This window comes from Anomaloglossus baeobatrachus, chromosome 12, assembly GCF_048569485.1.
Source record: "Anomaloglossus baeobatrachus isolate aAnoBae1 chromosome 12, aAnoBae1.hap1, whole genome shotgun sequence".
NCBI lineage: Eukaryota > Metazoa > Chordata > Amphibia > Anura > Aromobatidae > Anomaloglossus > Anomaloglossus baeobatrachus.
The window spans coordinates 36,376,810-36,396,389 of NC_134364.1; the positions used below are offsets into that span (position 1 = coordinate 36,376,810).

Below are 19,580 nucleotides of genomic sequence, written 5' to 3' on the forward strand. Positions count from 1 at the left end.
GAAGGGGAAGCAGGAAGCACGCACATGGAAAGCCATGGGGGACACCGGGCAGCGTGAAGAGAGGCGGCCAGTAAGCAAGTGTGCATCCCTGTGGGGAGGAGAGGAAGGGGTGCAGGGACGCCAGCACTACACAGATTATACTGTAAGCCTAAAAAAAACTTTTAAGAATCCTACTTCTTAGTGATTGTAAAGCATGTATTAGATATGGAATTACATGGTAGAAGCATGATCTCCAATTTCCAATATAAGCAAGAGCAATCACCAACCTCAGAAGGGAAAGCGGAAAAAAAAAACAAACCCTGCATTTGTCTATGGAGTAGATCCACAAATTTAATTTTCTGACCCCATAGTCAGCCATAATTTACCTACAAAGTGCAGGTTACTGACCGTCACCTCCTGATGGACGGCTGGGACGATGTCAGTGTGCAGCTCCTCATTTCAGTTGCACTCAATATGCCATCAATGTATCACTAGATGCACAAACCGGTCACCTGCTTTTCGATTTCTTTTCTCCTCTTCTCTTCCTTTTTCTCCTCTTCCCTCCTCCTGATTTCATCAAGGATTTCACGCCTCTGTCAAAATAAGCCAGGACAAAACAAAAGTAAACAAGAGCAAAACAAAAAGGAAATAATTATATAGCGCTAACATATTCCGCAGCGCTTTACATACATCAGGAACACTGTCCCCATTGGGGCTCACAATCTAGAGTCCCTATCTGTATGTCTTTGGAGTGTGGGAGGAAACCGGAGAACCCGGAGGAAACCCACGCAAACACGGGGAGAACATACAAACTCCTTGCAGATGTTGTCCTTGGTGGGATTTGAACCCAGGACCCCAGCGCTGCAAGATTGCAGTGCTAACCACTGAGCCACCGTGCTGCTTTCAAACAAATTATTAAGATTTATTAAAAGCACAAACAAAATCTTTATAACATATTTAGTACAATGTAAATAATCCTTATCGTTTCGATGGGTATTTTCAACCTTGAAATAGACCTTTATGTAAATGCATTAATATTTGTAACGATCTTTTTGCATTTTTGGGGGAGATCACATCTGATGCGGCACAGGTCCGGCTCATTGTATCCTCATGGCCATTTATGTGGTCACTGCATTTACTAGTGATGGGCAGACACGGACCGTAAAAGTCCGGACCCGCGCGGGTTGGAAAGATACCAGAGAGCTGGGCCCGGGCCTGGAATTTTCAGGGAACAGGTAATACAAAAAAAATAAAAGGAAACATAAATAAAAGTAAGCGGGCTATACTTACAGCGTTACCTGCACGGCTGTAACTGCTCCCACGGCTGCTCATTCACTTCCGGGGCCATTCATTACCTTCATTGCATATGCACTGCTTTCCCAGCCCACCAGCATCTGTGATTGTTTGCAGTCAGATGCGCCCCCACCCTAAAGGGGGCTATACACGCAATGACATCGCTAACGAGATGTCGTTAGGGTCACGGGATTTGAGACGCACATCCGGCCTAGTTAGCGACGTCGTTGCGTGTGACATCTACGAGCGACCGCTAATGATCAAAAATACTCACCTAATCGATGACACGTCGTTCAAATCCCAAATATCGTTGATGGTGCTGGACGCAGGTTGTTTGTCGTTCCTAAGGTAGCACAGATCGCTGTGTGTGACACCCCAGGAACGACGAACAACACCGTACCTGCGTCCTCCGGCAACGAGGTGGGCGTGACTTTCCTGCAGCTGCTCTCCGCCCCTCCGCTTCTATTGGACGCCTGCCGTGTGACGTCGCTGTGACGCCGCACAAACCGCCCCCTTAGAAAAGAGGCGGTTCGCCGGCCACATCGACGTCATTAGGAAGGTAAGTATGTGTGATGGGTACTAGCAATATTGTGCGTGGCGCACAAACGACGAGGGCGGGTGCTTTCACGAGCGACATCACTAGCGATGTCGCTGCGTGTAAAGCAGCCTTAAGTGACAGCCTGTCTGACGCTTCCAATCACAGACACAGGTGGGCGGGTCTATATCACACAGTAAAAATAAATTGGCGTACAGGAAAAGCCAAGGCTACAGGTTGCAGCCCCCAGCCATGCCCTTACCTAGGCTATGTATCAAAATAAGAGGAACCGCATGCTGCTTTTTTAAAATTATTTCAATATATGATTTTAAAAACTGGCATTTGGATACCCAGCCATGAGAAAACCAAACATAAAGGGGGTTGTACTGCTTATTGTACCCTCCCTTCTGCCTAAAAATAGCAGCCTGCAGCCATCCAAGATTGCCGCATCCATTAGATGTGACAATCCCAGCACTTCACCCGTCTCTTCCCGATTGCCCTGGTGTGGTGGCAATAGGGGTAATATAAGAGGTTAATCACAGCTCACAGCTGCCACCAAGCACTAGATTTGTAATGGGAGTACTAATCTGTAAGTGAAAAGAAAAAAAAAAACCAAACAAACACCGAAAAGATCCTTTATTTGAAATAAAAGACAATAAAAGCACCCTCTTCTAAATGTGCATGGTGAAAAAGGAATTAATGCCCTGGTTGCACTAATCTAATGGAAGTTGGGGGGGGGGGTTGTACTTAAAGCAGACAGTAATTCAGCTAAGTGGTCACTTCTGCACATAAAAGAGGAACACAATGTTTTACCTAAAGAGTATGTTTCTTATTGTGTGCGCTCCTCCAAAAAGGCTTGGTAAGGCAGTTAGTGCAAAATACAGCATTACTGTGGGGCGCCATATATAGTACCTTGAAAAAGTATTCATACCCCATGAACTTTTCTACAGGAGAATAGACAGGACAGTAGTATAATGATAGATCATCTATGCTGTGCCCGGTTCTACAATTGTGCAATGGTCTTGTCTATAGATGGTAGGAAGCGTTCTCCCACAAACAGTGCATCACGCATAGCACTCACTGGCTTACCGTCTGCTCCTCCCTCATTTTTATTTCTTCAATTCTTTTCTCTTCTTCCAAAGCGATTTTCTCCTGCTGTCTCTGCAGATTCTTCAGCATCTCCTCATGAAATGATTTGGGAGGCGGATGGTTATGTTCGGTTAGGAAAGTTTGCACATAGTCTGCCAGCTGATAAATCATCACCTGAACACAAGACGAGGAATCGGAAACAACCGTGAGTGACCACAAGAAAAAGTATTGGAAGGAATTATTCAGTCTATCAAATATTCTTAAACAGCTGCCATGTTTCCCCCGAAAATAAGCCCAAGATTGATTTTACAGGATATTTGGCGCATGCTTCAAATATAAACCCTACTCCAAAAATAAGCCCTCGTTAAAATTCAGGGCTGGTGTTAGGGGATGTTGAAATGGGCAAATTCTCAGGGGCCTCCACAGCTTCTATTCCAAGGTTAAAAGGGAACCTGTCACCAGTTTTTTTTCCCTATTAAACCAAAAATATCACCTTGTGCAGCTCCTGGGCTGCATTCTAGGAAGGTGCACCTTGTTGCTCGCCCCCCCTTGCAGACCCCTAAAAGAACTTTATAAAATCTTACCGTTTCCTATGCAAATGAGTTTGGTTGGCCAGATGGGCGGGCTCTAATTCGGCTCCTGTCCCCCCTCCTGCCATTGTTCGCCGTCCCCCAGTCATGATTTACATGGATGAAGCTTCCCCCGTCATCGTCCATGCTGCTGGAGTCTCGCGCAGGCGCATTTCGCTGTGCTGGGCATAATGTTTCCCTCACGCGAGCGCCGGTGATGTAGTTGCGCAGGCGCGAGATTATGAATGGTGCTGTGCTTGACCTTACCAGCATCATCCTCATACCCGCCCATAACCTCGCGCCTGCGCAAATGCATCACCGGCGCTCGCGCAAGGGAAACTTGATGCTCAGCCCCGCGATAGTGGCACAGCGAAATGCGCCTGCGCGAGACTCCAGCAGCAGCGTCATCCATGTAAATCATGACTGGAGGACGGCGAACAGCAGAAGGAGGGGGGACAGAAACCGAATTACAGCGCGCCCATCTGGCCAACCAAACTCATTTGCATAGGAAACGGTAAGATTTTATTAAGTTCCTTTAGGGGTCTGCAACAAGGTGCACCTTCCTAGAATGCAGCCCAGGAGCTGCAGAAGGGGATATTTTTGGTTTAATAGGGAAAAAACTGGTGACAGGTTCCCTTTAACACTGCTTAAGGACCTATCACCAAAGGTCTCATAACTGCAGGAGTATAAAGGAACTGATCAGGAGATAGGCTGGTATACAGGACTGGCATTAGGGGGAGGTGAACACTCTCTTACCTCACCACACAGCGTTTTGGCGAGTTCCTCTAAACTGCAAGTCAATGAATTCACATTTTCATTTGATAAGCCCTTCACATTTTTCAGCTTTATTTCTGGAGGGCTGTAATATAAAAGCAAATTCATTAGCAACAATGTAACATCGAGTCTGTAACTTTTTGCCCTCTAGTTTTGATACGAGGTGCACACAACAGACCGTGAAAACAAAATAAATATATACGGCTATATATATGTGGCTATGGAGGACTGAGGGTGGATTTACGCATTGCGAACTCATCGCTGAATATCAGTTTTGCAAGCAACACTGAAATTATGTAACAAAAGTACAATGATAGTAATTAGGGTTTTACAAAACCCCATTGATTTACTGCATAAAGAAAAAAAACAAAACAAAAAAAAAAAACAACTACAATGTATATCCTAAACATAGCGGATTTAATTTATTATAATGCAAAACATCTGCAACTAAATTCTGCATCAAAATAATCGATAAAATCCAGAAGCAATATATATTTTGATGTGGATCTTTAAGGCGGCTTTCACACTACGTTTTTTTAACACGCGTCCTGAACATTTTTATAACGCAAAAACGGATCCAGTGCAAATGCGTTTTCATTTCAATGCATTTGCAATGGACTCGCGTCAACATGCGTTCACCTGCGTTGGCGTGCGTTATAGTGAGGATCCAGCGACTTGCAGTTTTTTAACTTTTTTCACAAACGCTACTTGTAGCGTTTTTGAGCTGCGTCCAAATACTGCATGTCACCGGATCCTGACTAAACAGCACGCAAACCCATGTGAACGCTGGCGTGCTGATAGGCAGGATCCTGCTTGCTCTACTGAGCATGCACAGAAGCCAGCCTGGTGTGATCAGTCTCTCTCTCTCCCTCCCTCTCCCTCTCTCCCCCTCCCTCTCCTCTCCCTCTCTCCCCCTCCCTCTCCTCTCCCTCTCTCCCCCTCCCTCTCCTCTCCCTCTCTCCCCCTCCCTCTCCTCTCCCTCTCTCCCCCTCCCTCTCCTCTCCCTCTCTCCCCCTCCCTCTCCTCTCTCTCTCTCCCCCTCCCTCTCCTCTCTCTCTCTCTCCCCCTCCCTCTCCTCTCTCTCTCTCTCCCCCTCCCTCTCCTCTCCCTCTCTCCCCCTCCCTCTCCTCTCCCTCTCTCCCCCTCCCTCTCCTCTCTCTCTCTCCCCCTCCCTCTCCTCTCCCTCTCTCCCCCTCCCTCTCCTCTCTCTCTCCCCCTCCCTCTCCTCTCTCTCTCCCCCTCCCTCTCCTCTCTCTCTCCCCCTCCCTCTCCTCTCTCTCTCTCCCCCTCCCTCTCCTCTCTCTCTCTCCCCCTCCCTCTCCTCTCTCTCTCTCCCCCTCCCTCTCCTCTCTCTCTCTCCCCCTCCCTCTCTCTCTCTCCCCCTCCCTCTCCTCTCTCTCTCTCCCCCTCCCTCTCCTCTCTCTCTCTCCCCCTCCCTCTCCTCTCTCCTCTCTCTCTCTCCCCCTCCCTCTCCTCTCTCTCTCTCCCCCCCTCCCTCTCCTCTCTCTCTCTCCCCCTCCCTCTCCTCTCTCTCTCCCCCTCCCTCTCCTCTCTCTCTCTCCCCCTCCCTCTCCTCTCTCTCTCTCCCCCTCCCTCTCCTCTCCCTCTCTCCCCCTCCCTCTCCTCTCTCTCTCTGCCCCTCCCTCTCCTCTCTCTCTCTGCCCCTCCCTCTCCTCTCTCTCTCTGCCCCTCCCTCTCCTCTCTCTCTCTGCCCCTCCCTCTCCTCTCTCTCTCTCCCCCTCCCTCTCCTCTCTCTCTCCCCCGCCTGATAGCTGCGGAGGCTCGTAACCAAGGTAAACATCGGGTAACTTGCTTGGATACCAGATGTTTACCTTGGTTACGTGTGCAGGGAGCCCGGCTCCTTGCAGCTGCAGACGCTCGTAACCAAGGTAAATATCGGGTATCCAAGCAAGTTACCCGATGTTTACCTTGGTTACGAGCCTGCGCAGCTGTCAGATGCCGGCTCCCAGTCTATCATGTTCAGTTCCCCTCACTCCCGACCACATGACTCCAATGCCCGCCCATAAACTTCAAATGACAGGATCCTGCAAAATAACACATGCGTTTTTCTTTGTAAAAACAGGATCCGCTTTTACAGCAAAAAAAGTTCATGACACATGTTAAAAAAACGTAGTGTGAAAGCAGAATTAGATGGTTTTGCAGGGGAATTTTTAAGTTTCATGTTAATATACCCTTAACCCTTTCCTGGCACAGGACATTAGGACGTACCAGCACGTCTTGTCTTCACACGCTGAGACGCCAAATGATTCAAAGAATCAGGCTCTGCAAAACCCCATTTAAATGGAGAATGCGCACCAGGGCTCCACTGAGTTCTGTGCTATGCATATGGAATAATTACTAAAAACCCTTAAGGCTCTGTTCACACTAGAAAAAGGATTTTTCACAAGAAATTTCTTGAGAGTCTGAAAGATTAGCGTACTTGCGGTCAAAAAACGCACCAATAACGCACTGAAAAACGCATGCAGTTTTACCCCGGGTTTGTGCGTTTTTGGTGCGTTTTTTCCGCAGGTTGGTCCATGCGGTTTTTTTACCATTATCTATGGCAAAAAACGCAGGTACCTGCAGAAAAGAAATGACATGCACATTCTTTTTGTCAAGAAATTCTGCAGAATGTTCTTGAAAAAAAAAAAACTGCAGTGTGCGCACAGCTATTTTTTTTTTTCCATAGGTTTTGCTGGGGAATGTCTGCAGAAAGGTTACAACCATTTTCTCAAGAAATTTCTGCAGCAAAACCGCAAAAAAAAAATGCGGATAAAAACGCAGTGTGCGCACAGGGTCTTAAGCATGGTCCGTTCTTATCGATACCATTTTGGGTTACATGCAACCTTTTTATTACTCTTTAATCCATTTTTTCTTTGTTCTTGCTTTGTTTGTTTGTTTTTTAACGGAGGTTCGCAATGGAGAAATCGTAATTCTGGTGGTTTTATAGGTTTGCTTTACAGATTTTATCTTATGAGATAAATAACTTTGATAGATCAGGCTTATGAAAAAGGAAAAAAACAAGAATGTTTATTTGGGGGAGGGGGTTGTTGTAATTAGGGGTAAAAAAGGGACCATTTGAATTTAAGTGTGTCTTCATTTAACAACAAAAAAAGAAAAGAAAAAAAAAACACAAATAGTAGAATTTAAGAGATAATGAGCCCCACATAGCTGCCATATATTCAGTATGAAAGCCCCACATAACCCCCCTATATAGTTTGAGACCCCCAAATAAGCCCTATATACATTATGAGATCCCCACATAACCCCCTTTATACAGTATGAAACCCCCACATAATCCCCTACAAACAGTATGAACCCCCCACATCGCCCCCTATATACAGTATGAAACCCCCACATAACCCCTTTATACAGTATAAAACCCTCTTTATACAGTATGAAACACCCACATAATCCCTATATACGTATGAAATCCCCTATATACAGTATGAAACCCCGATATAATCCCCTACAAACAGTATGAAACACCCATATAGCCCCCTATACAGTATGAAACCCCCACATAACCCTTTTATAAAGTATAAAACTCCCTTTATACAGTATGACACACCCACATAATCCCTATATACGTATGAAATCCCCTATATACAGTATGAAACCCCCACAAAATCCCCTACAAACAGTATGAAACCCCCACATAACCCCTTTTATACAGTATAAAACCCCTATATACAGTATGAAACCCCCATATAATCCCCTATATACAGTATGAAACCCCCACATAACCCCTTTATACAGTATGAAACGCCCACATAATCCCTATATACGTATGAAACCCCCTATATACAGTATGAAACCCCCACATAATGCCCTACAAACAGTATGAAACCCCCCATATGGCCCCCTATATACAGCATGAAACCCACACATAACCCCTTTATACAGTATAAAACCCCCTTTATACAGTATGAAACACCCATATAATCCCTATATACGTATGAAATCCCCTATATACAGTATGAAACCCCCACAAAATCCCCTACAAACAGTATGAAACCCCCACATAACCCCTTTTATACAGTATAAAACCCCTATATACAGTATGAAACCCCCATATAATCCCCTATATACAGTATGAAACCCCCACATAACCCCTTTATACAGTATGAAACACCCACATAATCCCTATATACGTATGAAACCCCCTATATACAGTATGAAACCCCCACATAATCTCCTACAAACAGTATGAAACCCCCCCATATGGCCCCCTATATACAGCATGAAACCCCCACATAACCCCTTTATACAGTATAAAACCCCCTTTATACAGTATGAAACACCCACATAATCCCTATATACATATGAAACCCCCTATATATAGTATGAAACCCCCACATAATCCCCTACAAACAGTATGAAACCCCCACATAGCCCCCTATATACAGTATGAAAACCTCACATAACCCCTTTATACAGTATGAAACACCCACATAATCCCTATATACGTATGAAACCCCCTATATACAGTATGAAACCCCCACATAATGCCCTACAAACAGTATGAAACCCCCCCATATGGCCCCCTATATACAGCATGAAACCCCCACATAAAACCTTTATACAGTATAAAACCCCCTTTATACAGTATGAAACACCCACATAATCCCTATATACGTATGAAATCCCCTATATACAGTATGAAACCCCCACAAAATCCCCTACAAACAGTATGAAACCCCCACATAACCCCCTTTATACAGTATAAAACCCCTATATACAGTATGAAACCCCCATATAATCCCTTTATACAGTATAAGAAGGGAATTTTGTTTACTTACCGTAAATTCCTTTTCTTCTAGCTCCAATTGGGAGACCCAGACAATTGGGTGTATAGCTATTGCCTCTGGAGGCCACACAAAGTATTACACTTAAAAGTGTAAGGCCCCTCCCCTTCTGGCTATACACCCCCAGTGGGATCACTGGCTCACCAGTTTTAGTGCCAAAGCAAGAAGGAGGAAAGCCAATAACTGGTTTAAAGACCAATTCAATCCGAGGAAACATCGGAGAACTGAACCATACCACATGAACAACATGTGTACCCGAAAAAACAGAAAAACCCCGAGAAAACAGGGCGGGTGCTGGGTCTCCCAATTGGAGCTAGAAGAAAAGGAATTTACGGTAAGTAAACAAAATTCCCTTCTTCTTTGTCGCTCCATTGGGAGACCCAGACAATTGGGATGTCCAAAAGCAATCCCTGGGTGGGTAAAAGAATACCTCATGATAGGGCCGTCAAACGGCCCTCTCCTACAGGTGGCCAACCGCCGCCTGAATGACTTATCTACCTAGGCTGGCGTCTGCCGAAGCGTAGGTATGCATCTGATAATGCTTGGTAAAAGTAAGTAGACTCGACCAGGTGGGTGCCTGACACACCTGCTGAGCCGTAGCCTGGTGCCGTAATGCCCAGGATGCACCCACGGCTCTGGTAGAATGGGCCTTCGGCCTTGAGAGAACCAGAAGCCCAGTAGAACTGTAGGTTTCAAGAATTGGTGCCTCGAGCCCCCGAGCAAGGGTGGATCTGGAAGCTTGCGACTGTTTACGCCGACCAGCGACAAGGACAAAGAGTGCATCCGGGTGGCGCAGGAGCGCCATGCGGGAAGTAGAACCTGAGTGCTCTCACCAGAACCAACAGATGCAAATCTTTCTGAAATTGATGGACTGGACGAGGACACAAAGAAGGTGAGGTGATATCCTGATTGATATGAAAGTGGGATACCACCTTAGGGAGAAATTCCGGAACCGGACGCAGAACTACCCTGTCCTGGTGAAGGACCAGGAAGGGAGTTTGTATGAGAGCGGTGCTAGCTCGGAAACTCTCCTAAGAGACGAGACCGTTACTAGAAGGCCACTTCCCGTGAAAAACGGGAAGGGAGACATCCTTCAAAGGCTCGAAAGGCGGCATCTGGAGAGCAATTAGAACCTTGTTCAGATCTCAGGGCTCTAACGGCCGCTTGTACGGAGTGCTGAGAAGACAAACTCCCCGTAGGAACGTGCGTACCTGAGGAAGTCGTCGTTTCTGAAAAAATACAGATAGCGCTGAGACTTGTCCCTAAAGGGAACTGAGCGACAACCCATTTTCCTACCTAGATTGCAGGAAGGAAGGAAACATAGACGATGCAACCGGCCAGGGAGAAACACCCTGCGCCGAGCACCGAGATAAGAACATCTTCCACGTCCTGTGGTCAATCTTGGCGGACGTTGGTATGCTAGCCTGTCTCATGGTGGCAACCACGTCCTGAGGTAATCCTGACGACACTAGGTTCCAGGACTCAATGCCACACCATCCGGTTGAGGGCCGTAGAATCCAAATGGAAGAATGGCCCTTGAGACAGCCAGTCTGATTGGTCTGGTAGTGCCCCCGGTTAGCCTACCGTGAGGCACCACAAAACCGAGTACCACACATCCTCGGCCAATTTGTAGCGACGAGGATGGTGCGGCCGCAGTCGGTCTTGATCTAGCGCAGTACTCTGGGCAACAATGCCAGAGGTGGCACCTAAGGTAGCTGGAACTGCGACCAATGCTGAACTAAGGCGTTTGCCGCCAGAGCTCGATGATTGTGAAACCGTGCCATGAAGCTGGCACATTGTTGTTGTGCCGTGACGCCATTAGATCGACGTCCGGCCTCTGTCAGCGGCGCCAGATCTCCTGAAAACCGTCCGGGTGAGGAGACCATACTCTTTCGGCCACACCTCAGCGACTTAGGAAGTCAGCTTCCTAGTTTCCACACTTGGGATGAATTGTAGATATGGTGGATGCCGTGTCTTCCACCCACACCAGAACCTGCCGGACTTCCTGGAAGTGCCGGTTGCGCGTTCTTCCTTGGTGGTTGATGTATGCCACCGCCGTGGAGCTGTCCGACTGAAGTCGGATATGCTTGCTTTTCAGCCGCTGTTGGAAGGATTGTAGGGCAAGATACACTGCTCTGTGTTCAAGAACATTGATCTGAAGAGTGGACTCTTGCTGAGTCCACGTACCCTGAGCGCTGTAGTGGAGAAAAACTGCTCCCCACCCTGATAGACTCGCGTCTGTCGTAACTATCGCCCAGGACGGGGAAAGGAAGGACCTTCTTTTTGACCAAGAGGTGAGAAGAAGCCACCACCGTAGAGATTCCTTGGCCGCCTGAGAAGGACGACGACTCTGTTGAGGGACGTCGACTCCTCGTCCCATTGGCGGAGAATGTCCCATTGTAGTGGACGCAGTAAAACTGCGCGAAAGGAACTGCCTCCATTGCTACCATCTTACGTAGGAAGTGCATGAGGCGTGTCAATGTGTGCGACTGGTTCTTAAAGAAGAGCTTGCAGCCCGTAGTGAATGCTGTTTGTCTAGCGGCAGCTTCACTATCGCTGAGAGAGTAAGAAACTCTATGCCTAGATATGTTATCGATAGGGTCGGGGTCGGATCTGACTTTAAAAAGTTGATGATCCACCCAAATCTCTAGAGAGTCTCCAGCGCAACGTTCGGGCAGTGTTGGCATGTTTCCTAAGAGAGTGCCTTGACAAGTAGATCGTCTAAATACGGGACCACAGAGTGACCCTGAGAGTGCAGGACTGTGACTACTGCTGCCCTGACCTTGGCGAAGACCAGTTGGACTGTCGCTAGCCGGAAGGTCGAGCTACGAACAGAGGGTGTTCGTCTCCTATAACGAAGCGTAGAAACGCTAGTGCTCTGGATCAATCGGCACGTGTGGATAAGCATCCTTGATGCCTAATGATGCTAGGAAATATCCTTGGGACCTTGAGGCGATGACATGGCGGAGGGATTCCATCCGGAACCGCCTGGTGTCCACGAGCTTGCTGAGCATTTTTAGATCCAGAACGGGACGGAACGGCCCGTTGTTATAGGTACCGCACAGAATTTGGGGTAAAAACCGTGACCTTGTTCCTGAAGAGGAACGGGGGTCATCACTCTTTCTGCCTATAGAGTGCACCCTGTTTGCAGAAGAGCAGCGGCCCGGCCGGGAGGTGGAGAAATTCTGAAGAATCGAGTTGGAGGACGAGAAGTGAGCTCTATCCTGTACCCGTGAGACAGAATGTCTCACACTCAATGGTCATTGACCTATGGCAGCTAAATATCGCCAAGGCGGGAGAGCCTGCTACGGACCGAGGCCGCAAGTCATGAGGAAGCCGCCTTGGAAGCGGGTTTTCCGACTGTCGCTTTTTTGGGCGAGACTGAGCCCGCTAAGAATCTTAGCTCCTCTGATCCTTTTGAGTCCACTTTGGACGAGGAAAAATGGGACCTGCCCGAGCCTCGAAAAGGCCGAAAACCCCGACTGCCTCTTGCTCTGTTGGGGTTTGTTGTGTCCGGGCTGAGGAAAGGATGAATCCTTACCCCTGGACTGTTTGATGGTTACATCCAACGCTCACCAAACAGTCGGTCAGCAGAAAAAGGCAACTGGTTAGGCAACCTTTTTTGGAAGCAGAATCTGCCTTCCATTCACTTAACGAGCAGACCAGGCTCTGCTTAAAAACACGGAGTAGCGGAGGCTACCGCCGCACGGTTCGCAGAGTCCAGGACAACCTGAATCGCGTAAGAAACAAATGCAGACATTTGAGAGGTTAAGGATGCCACCTGCGGCACAGATGTACGTGTAACCGTGTCAATCTGTGTAAGACAAGCTGAAATAGCTTGGAGTGCCCCAAGGGAGAGAATGCCGGAGCCAACGGTGCGCCGACAGCCTCATAGATGGCTTTCGACCAGAGATCCATCTGTCTGTCAGTGGCATCTTTGAGTTTGCAGTTCCATCTCCCACTGCAACTATGGATCTAGCTACAAGCCTGGAGATTGGAGGATGCCGCTCGGGACATTGGGTCCAGTCCTTGACCAAGTCAGGGGACAGGGATAGCGTGTATCCTAAGCCGTTTGGAGAAGCGCATATCTGGATAAGCGTGGTGTTCCTGGACTGCCTCTCTGAAGGCAGAGTGGTCCAGAAAAATACGTGAAGCTGACTCCTCCACTGGAGGAGTTGTGAGAAATAACCCACATTCTATAGATGGACGCTATAAGATTATTTACTATGGCGTCACAATCAGGTGTATCCAGATTGAGAGCGGTCTCAGGATCAGAATCCTGAGCCGCTACTTCCGCCTCATTACACAGCGAGTCCTTCTGTTAGGACCCTGATGAAACCGAGGCCGCTCATAGCGAGCCCACTTAGGCTGTCTGGGACTGACGTCCGTGCAGAGCCGTGACTCTGGGATGCGTGTGACATTCCCGGAGCTGTTAGTTATTCACACTGAGGGGGGCCATGGATCAATGATTCAACAGTGCCCATCTTGTGAGAGACATGTCCGGACTGCTAGGCTTCTAGTATCATAGCCATAGTCTCAGAAAAAACTGTCAGTAAATACTGCAGACACCGTCCTCATCCCCTGGCCATTAGTGCATACAATGGGAGTCTATGTACCTGCCGGCCGTATAGCCGTACATGCTGTACCAGCTGTATAGAAAAACATGTGGTTCTGCACCTTTGTTTTACACAGAGAATATGCTGATAACTCCTCCGCATAATCCAGGAGGGTATATACAACGTGCGACCAAACAGTGCAATGTATATAGTACAAGCATATCTATAAGTGCACTTCTGCACTAGTGGGGTTAGCACCACAGGTGCTGCTTAACGCCTGTTACAGCGATTGTGTGACTATCAGAATGCCAGGGTCTTCCACACTTGTCTCTGTATCGTACAGAAACTGACACTAATGGCTGCCGGTGTCCTTGTAGAGAAGGAAGCCGTGGGCGTGCCTGAGAAAGTGCGGGAATTGCACACAGTGAGAGGGGTGGAGTATGCAAAACATACTCCAGCTCTCAGCTCTGCTCTTGCAGCGTCACGCCCCTACCCTGACTGTCAGGGCTGTGGGCGGTAACGAAGGGAGACTAGGCCCAGAAGCCGGGGACTCGAGTTAACAGCGCGGCCGCCGTAAAAGCGCGGGCCGCGCTGAAGTCCCCGGCGCACCACAAGTGCCAGCCGCGCCGCAGTCCCAGCGGCCGGCGCGACCGCCCTAGAAGTGGCCAGCGTCCCGCCCCTCTCCTGACTGGCAGGTCTGGGGGCGGGAACGAACTAAAGCAGGCCGCAAAAGCCGGGGACTCGAGTTATCAGCGCGGCCGCCGTAAAAGCGCGGGCCGCGCTGAAGTCCCCGGCGCACTACAAGTGCCAGCCGCGCCGCTGTTCCAGCGGCCGGCGCGCCCGAGTCCTAGACGTGGGCAGCGTCCCGCCCCTCTCCTGACTGGCAGGTCTGGGGGCGGGAACGAACGGAAGCAGGCCGCAAAAGCCGGGGACTGTAGTTATCAGCGCGGCCGCCGTAAAAGCGCAGGCCGCGCTGAAGTCCCCGGCGCACTACAAGTGCCAGCCGTGCCGCAGTCCCAGCGGCCGGCGCGGCCGAGTCCCATAAGTGTGCCTGCTTCAGCTAAGCTGAATGAGGCTATGGCACAGGCGCCGCAGCGCTGATGTCCCCCGGCGCACTACAACACCCAGCATGCTGCGGTGTGAGCGCCAAAGCACGGGGACACAGAGTACCTTGAGGAAGCAGGGCCATGTCCCTGATGTACTCCGCTCCATCCAGCATCTTCTCCAGGGGCTGTAGATGGAGCACGGTCTCAGTGCCTGGAGACCGGTAAATCCCACTTCACCCAGAGCCCTGTAAAAAGGGATGGGGAAGGAATCAGCATGTGGGCTCCTGCCGCCGTACCCGCAATGGGTACCTCAACCTTACAAACACCTCCGACATACAGTGGGGTGAGAAGGGAGCATGCTGGGGACACTATATGTGTCCTCTTTTCTTCCATCCGACATAGTCAGCAGCTGCTGCTGACTAAAAAGTGGAGCTATGCGTGGATGTGTTGCCTCCTTCGCACAAAGCACAAAACTGGTGAGCCAGTGATCCCACTGGGGGTGTATAGCCAGAAGGGGAGGGGCCTTACACTTTTAAGTGTAATACTTTGTGTGGCCTCCAGAGGCAATAGCTATACACCCAATTGTCTGGGTCTCCCAATGGAGCGACAAAGAAAACCCCCTTTATACAGTATGAAACACCCACATAATCCCTATATACATATGAAACCCCCTATATATAGTATGAAACCCTCACATAATCCCCTACAAACAGTATGAAACCCCCACATAACCCCTTTATACAGTATAAAACCCCTTTATACAGTATGAAACACCCACATAATCCCCTATATACAGTATGAAACCCCCATATAATCCCATATATACAGTATGAAACCCCCATATAGCCCCCTATATACAGTATGAAACCCTCACATAACCCCTTTATACAGTATGAAACACCCACATAATCCCTATATACGTATGAAACCCCCCTATATATAGTATGAAACCCCCACATAATCCCCTACAAACAGTATGAAACCCCCACATAGCCCCTTATATACAGTATAAAACCCCCACATAGCCCCCTATATATAGTATAAAACCCCCTTTAGACTGTATGAAACACCCACATAATCCCTATATACGTATGAAACTCCCTTTATACAGTATGAAACCACCAAACTTTGGCTGGGCTTCACAGGAGTACTGTTATGGCAGTCATGAGATGGGGCACTTATGGTTTCTATCTATTACATTTTTGATGGAGGTGCAATGATAAAAATACAAAACACCAATTCTGGAGTTTTTATTTTCTATATGGCATCTACCATATAACGGTAAGTTTTATGGTTTATATTTTAATAGATGCATCAATGCCAATTGGGCTTTTTCATTTTTGTGATTGGGAAATGATAATTATGATTTAAACTTTTTATTTTATTATTTTGTGTCATATTGCAGTATTATTAACAATTTCCTATGAAGCCCAGCCAAGGATTGACTTCATAGGAGAGCACCAAGATGGAAGTGGCCAGGCGGCAGCTAGCTGTTAGAGGCAGGTGCCAGCTGTATAACACACCCAGCACGTGTCCTGTATACAGGTGTTTCACAGAAAACAATATAGTTTTAAGAGCCAGCTGATACCACACCGGACTAGTCATGTCTCCATATAGTCCTCGGGTAGGTTTTCTGGTTTGGTTGAGTATTCTGATTTTAGAACATCGATATAGAAACACTCACACGTCCGGGTACGTCTGTGGACATTTCACCCAAAGGTCCAGTTTTACGTGAACTTCACTACCTTGGGGGCGTAAGAAGAGGGTAACTTCTGGTGGCTGCTTGATCTGTGCAAACAAAAAATATACCAGAGATCAGATCATTTCTAGTAATTTGCATTAAAGAGGTATTCTCAAGTTATTAAATTGCTTTAGTTTGTCAGCATAAAAATAAGCAAGTTTACAATTGACTTGTTTTTCCTATCTGCTGTCATTCTCCTGCAATGAGAGCTTTTATCTTTTATAGTGTACAGCTCATTTCCATGGAGCTTGGCCACTAGTGCCTGCCCAGACCCTGATAAGTGTGTGCACTAGTTACATTTCAGGAGAGGGGTTAACTCCTAATATCCCAGTTAACTCTCTTAAAGCACCACTACAGCGGTTTGGATTTTTGTTATTGCACCGCTGGAGTGGTGCTTTAAATCCGAGTTCCCTGACACCTTTTATATACTCACCTTCCAGTGGCTTCAATTTCTATTGCCGCCGCTTCAGTCAGTCTCCGGCGATTTGTGACCTGAAGACAGCTCCAGTCTTACATGGAACGCACTGGATGTCACAACTTGATACAAGTCTATGGGAGCCTCGTTTTGCCTCTCATAGAGATGCATTGGGAGCAGACATCTGTGCAAATCGGTGCAAGGACACAGATCAGGAAAGTCAAAGCCATGATTAGGAGAACTGCTGTGGAAACAGTCCATGCTGTGGGCTGGGGTATTGTGATTTCACAGGGCTGATAACAGCAGCTTGTCAGGAGCTGAGAGGAAGCAGAGGTGAGCAGCTAACTGGTGTATAGAAATCAGCGGGCTTTAAGGTAACCCTTTATGTGGAAAAAAACGCAATTAACCTGTAGATATGGGGTTAATCTGAAGGTTAATAGCGTTCTGAATCTGCCCAGCACCCGCATTTAGAGCCTCGCTGCCGGCAAGAAAATAACTTTATTCCCCTGGCAGCTTTCAGTCATAGTGGTGGCACAGGTCCAGTCACCACTCTGTGTATGGAGAGCAGAGGCTGTATACAGCATTACAAGAGGCTGTCTGTCACTGAGCAGCGACTGAACCTGCACCATCCCGCCCCTGTGACTAGAAGCTGACCGCTGCCAGGAGGAATAGAGTTAATATTTCCTCTTGGCAGCGAGGCTCTAAGTGCGGGCACCGGGCAGATTCAATACACTCTTAACCTTCAGATCAACCTCATATCTGCAGATTAATAGCATTTTTTTTCACATAACAGGTTCCCTTTAAGCCCACTGTTAGCTGCTCACCTCTGTTTCCACTCAGCTCCTGATGAGCTGCTGTTATCAGTCCTGGGAAATCACAATCCTACGACCACAGCATGGACAGTTCCCAATTTCCCGATTTGCACAGACGTCTGCGCCTTAATACTGGGGTTGCGCGGTACCACACGGGACTGAAATCGCCCTGTGACATGGCATCTAATGATTTCCTGCGTCACGGTCACAAATGTTTGGATTTAGTGTCACAAGTCACTTCCCATAGACTTCAACGGAAGTCACACATGGCAGCGTGAAAAAAAAAATCTTAACAGCAAAATCACAAGTCAAATAGTGGCACGACAGCACGCGGCACGACAGCACGCGGCACAGATGTTTTAGGTCACGCGGACATATGCAGAATACGTTTTTTCCCCATCTGTGGTAAACAGACCTGAATATGAGGCCCAATGTAAATTTCTGAAGAGAAATATACACACCCCACTGCTATGGTGACTGGTACACCGCAATGTGAGCCCCCCCGTGTCCTGCACCTCAGTATTATGGGGGTTCCCGGACCCCGTATATATCCAATGTCCACACCTTCCCTATATAGACAAAACAACTTGTGACAGAAACAAACTCCATAAATCGGGAAATAAGTGAAGTAAACCCTCAGTATGTGCCCCCATGCAGCATTTGCACCGGTTTTACAGGAGACCGCACATTTATTGCCTCTTTGCCACGTTTTGCACCACAAGATATATAACTAATGCACTGCACAGGAAGAGTAGCGCAGTTGTCCATAGCAACCAATCAGGAAGCTCCTTACATCCTCCAGCATGCAAGAGTTGCATGATAACTGCAATCTGATTGGTTGCCCCTCCAACATGTGATATAACACGTGACGGCCACGCTTTACCTTCCAGGCAGACGTTTTCCTGAGGTCCGTGTAGTCCTCCCCGTAGATGGCCTCCAGGACCTGCAGCTCGTTCTCCTGCCGATGGCAGTGTGTTTCCGTGGGCTCTGCCTGCAGGGGGCGCCGCTTATCTCCCTGACCGGGCGGGCTCCCCGTGGAGGCGAGGTCAGCGGGAAGTCCGGCATCTCCCCGGATACCTGCCATGCTACACCGGGCTCATCGCGTCCCTCATCCCACCGACACAGCTCAGCACAGCGCCCAGCCCACTACGGCCCGCACAGTGCCCGGCCCACAAGTTCACAAACCCGTCTCCGCCATGTTTGTTTTGGGAACGGTAACCTGAAGTAGATGACGTGGGAGTCGGAGTACATGAGCGAGGCCGGAGCCGCCATGTTTACTACTGGCACAGATTTAAAGTCACAGTACACATTTATGTTTATTATAATGAGCTGAGGGTGGGCACAGTGCTTATATTTTATTCATAATAACTGCCAGACACTGCTTGGCTCCATACTAACAAATATACAAATGACTGTATTGTGGCATGAAACAAATTTTTCCAAAATTAGAATACGTGGCAAATTGGTGTACATAATAACTGCAATCTATGCCACTTCATACCTTGCTAATATTTTGGTTTCTAGCCCAAAAATGCCTCAAATTAAAAAAAAGGCAAAAAATACATGGCAACAACTTTAGTCGAATTGCATAAAAGGGGTATTCCTATCTCCAAGATCCTATCCCAATATGTAGTAATAGTAATATTAGCAAATGGCTCCAATTACAAATGTAGTGTAGTTGTAGGGTGGTGAAGGGTTAGGCCCACCACTGCTTCTGTACCCGGCGCACTTATGTCCTTGTGGTAACTGTAAAGTGTAATGCTTTGTGTAAAAACCGCCACCAGGTGCCAGTGCTACAATACGAGTGTCTTGGCTCCTGGGTGGGGAGGAGGAGGAGAACAGGGACTATATAAGAGCAAATCAGTGGGAGATGAATTAGTGAGAGCCCCCAAGTAGAAGATTATGACCCTATGGGTCACCCCCGCGACCGTGGCACACGGGATCCGGTCCAGTGTGGAGAATC

The 19,580-nt window shown here is 48.1% G+C and overlaps 1 protein-coding gene across 1 annotated transcript in view; it reads right to left on the reverse strand.

The window, feature by feature from the left end:
* Positions 1–18,793, reverse strand: part of EIF2AK4 (eukaryotic translation initiation factor 2 alpha kinase 4) — a 231,835-nt gene extending 213,042 nt beyond the window's left edge. Inside the window, exons 1-5 of the mRNA XM_075330727.1 lie at positions 18,501–18,793; positions 16,334–16,437; positions 4,222–4,324; positions 2,897–3,070; positions 492–572 (exon numbers count right to left, since the gene is read on the reverse strand). Of these exons, the coding sequence (XP_075186842.1) occupies positions 492–572; positions 2,897–3,070; positions 4,222–4,324; positions 16,334–16,437; positions 18,501–18,701 (663 nt within the window). The 5' untranslated portion in view covers positions 18,702–18,793. The remainder of the gene's footprint in view (positions 1–491; positions 573–2,896; positions 3,071–4,221; positions 4,325–16,333; positions 16,438–18,500) is intronic.
* Between the last annotated feature and the right edge of the window lie 787 nt (positions 18,794–19,580).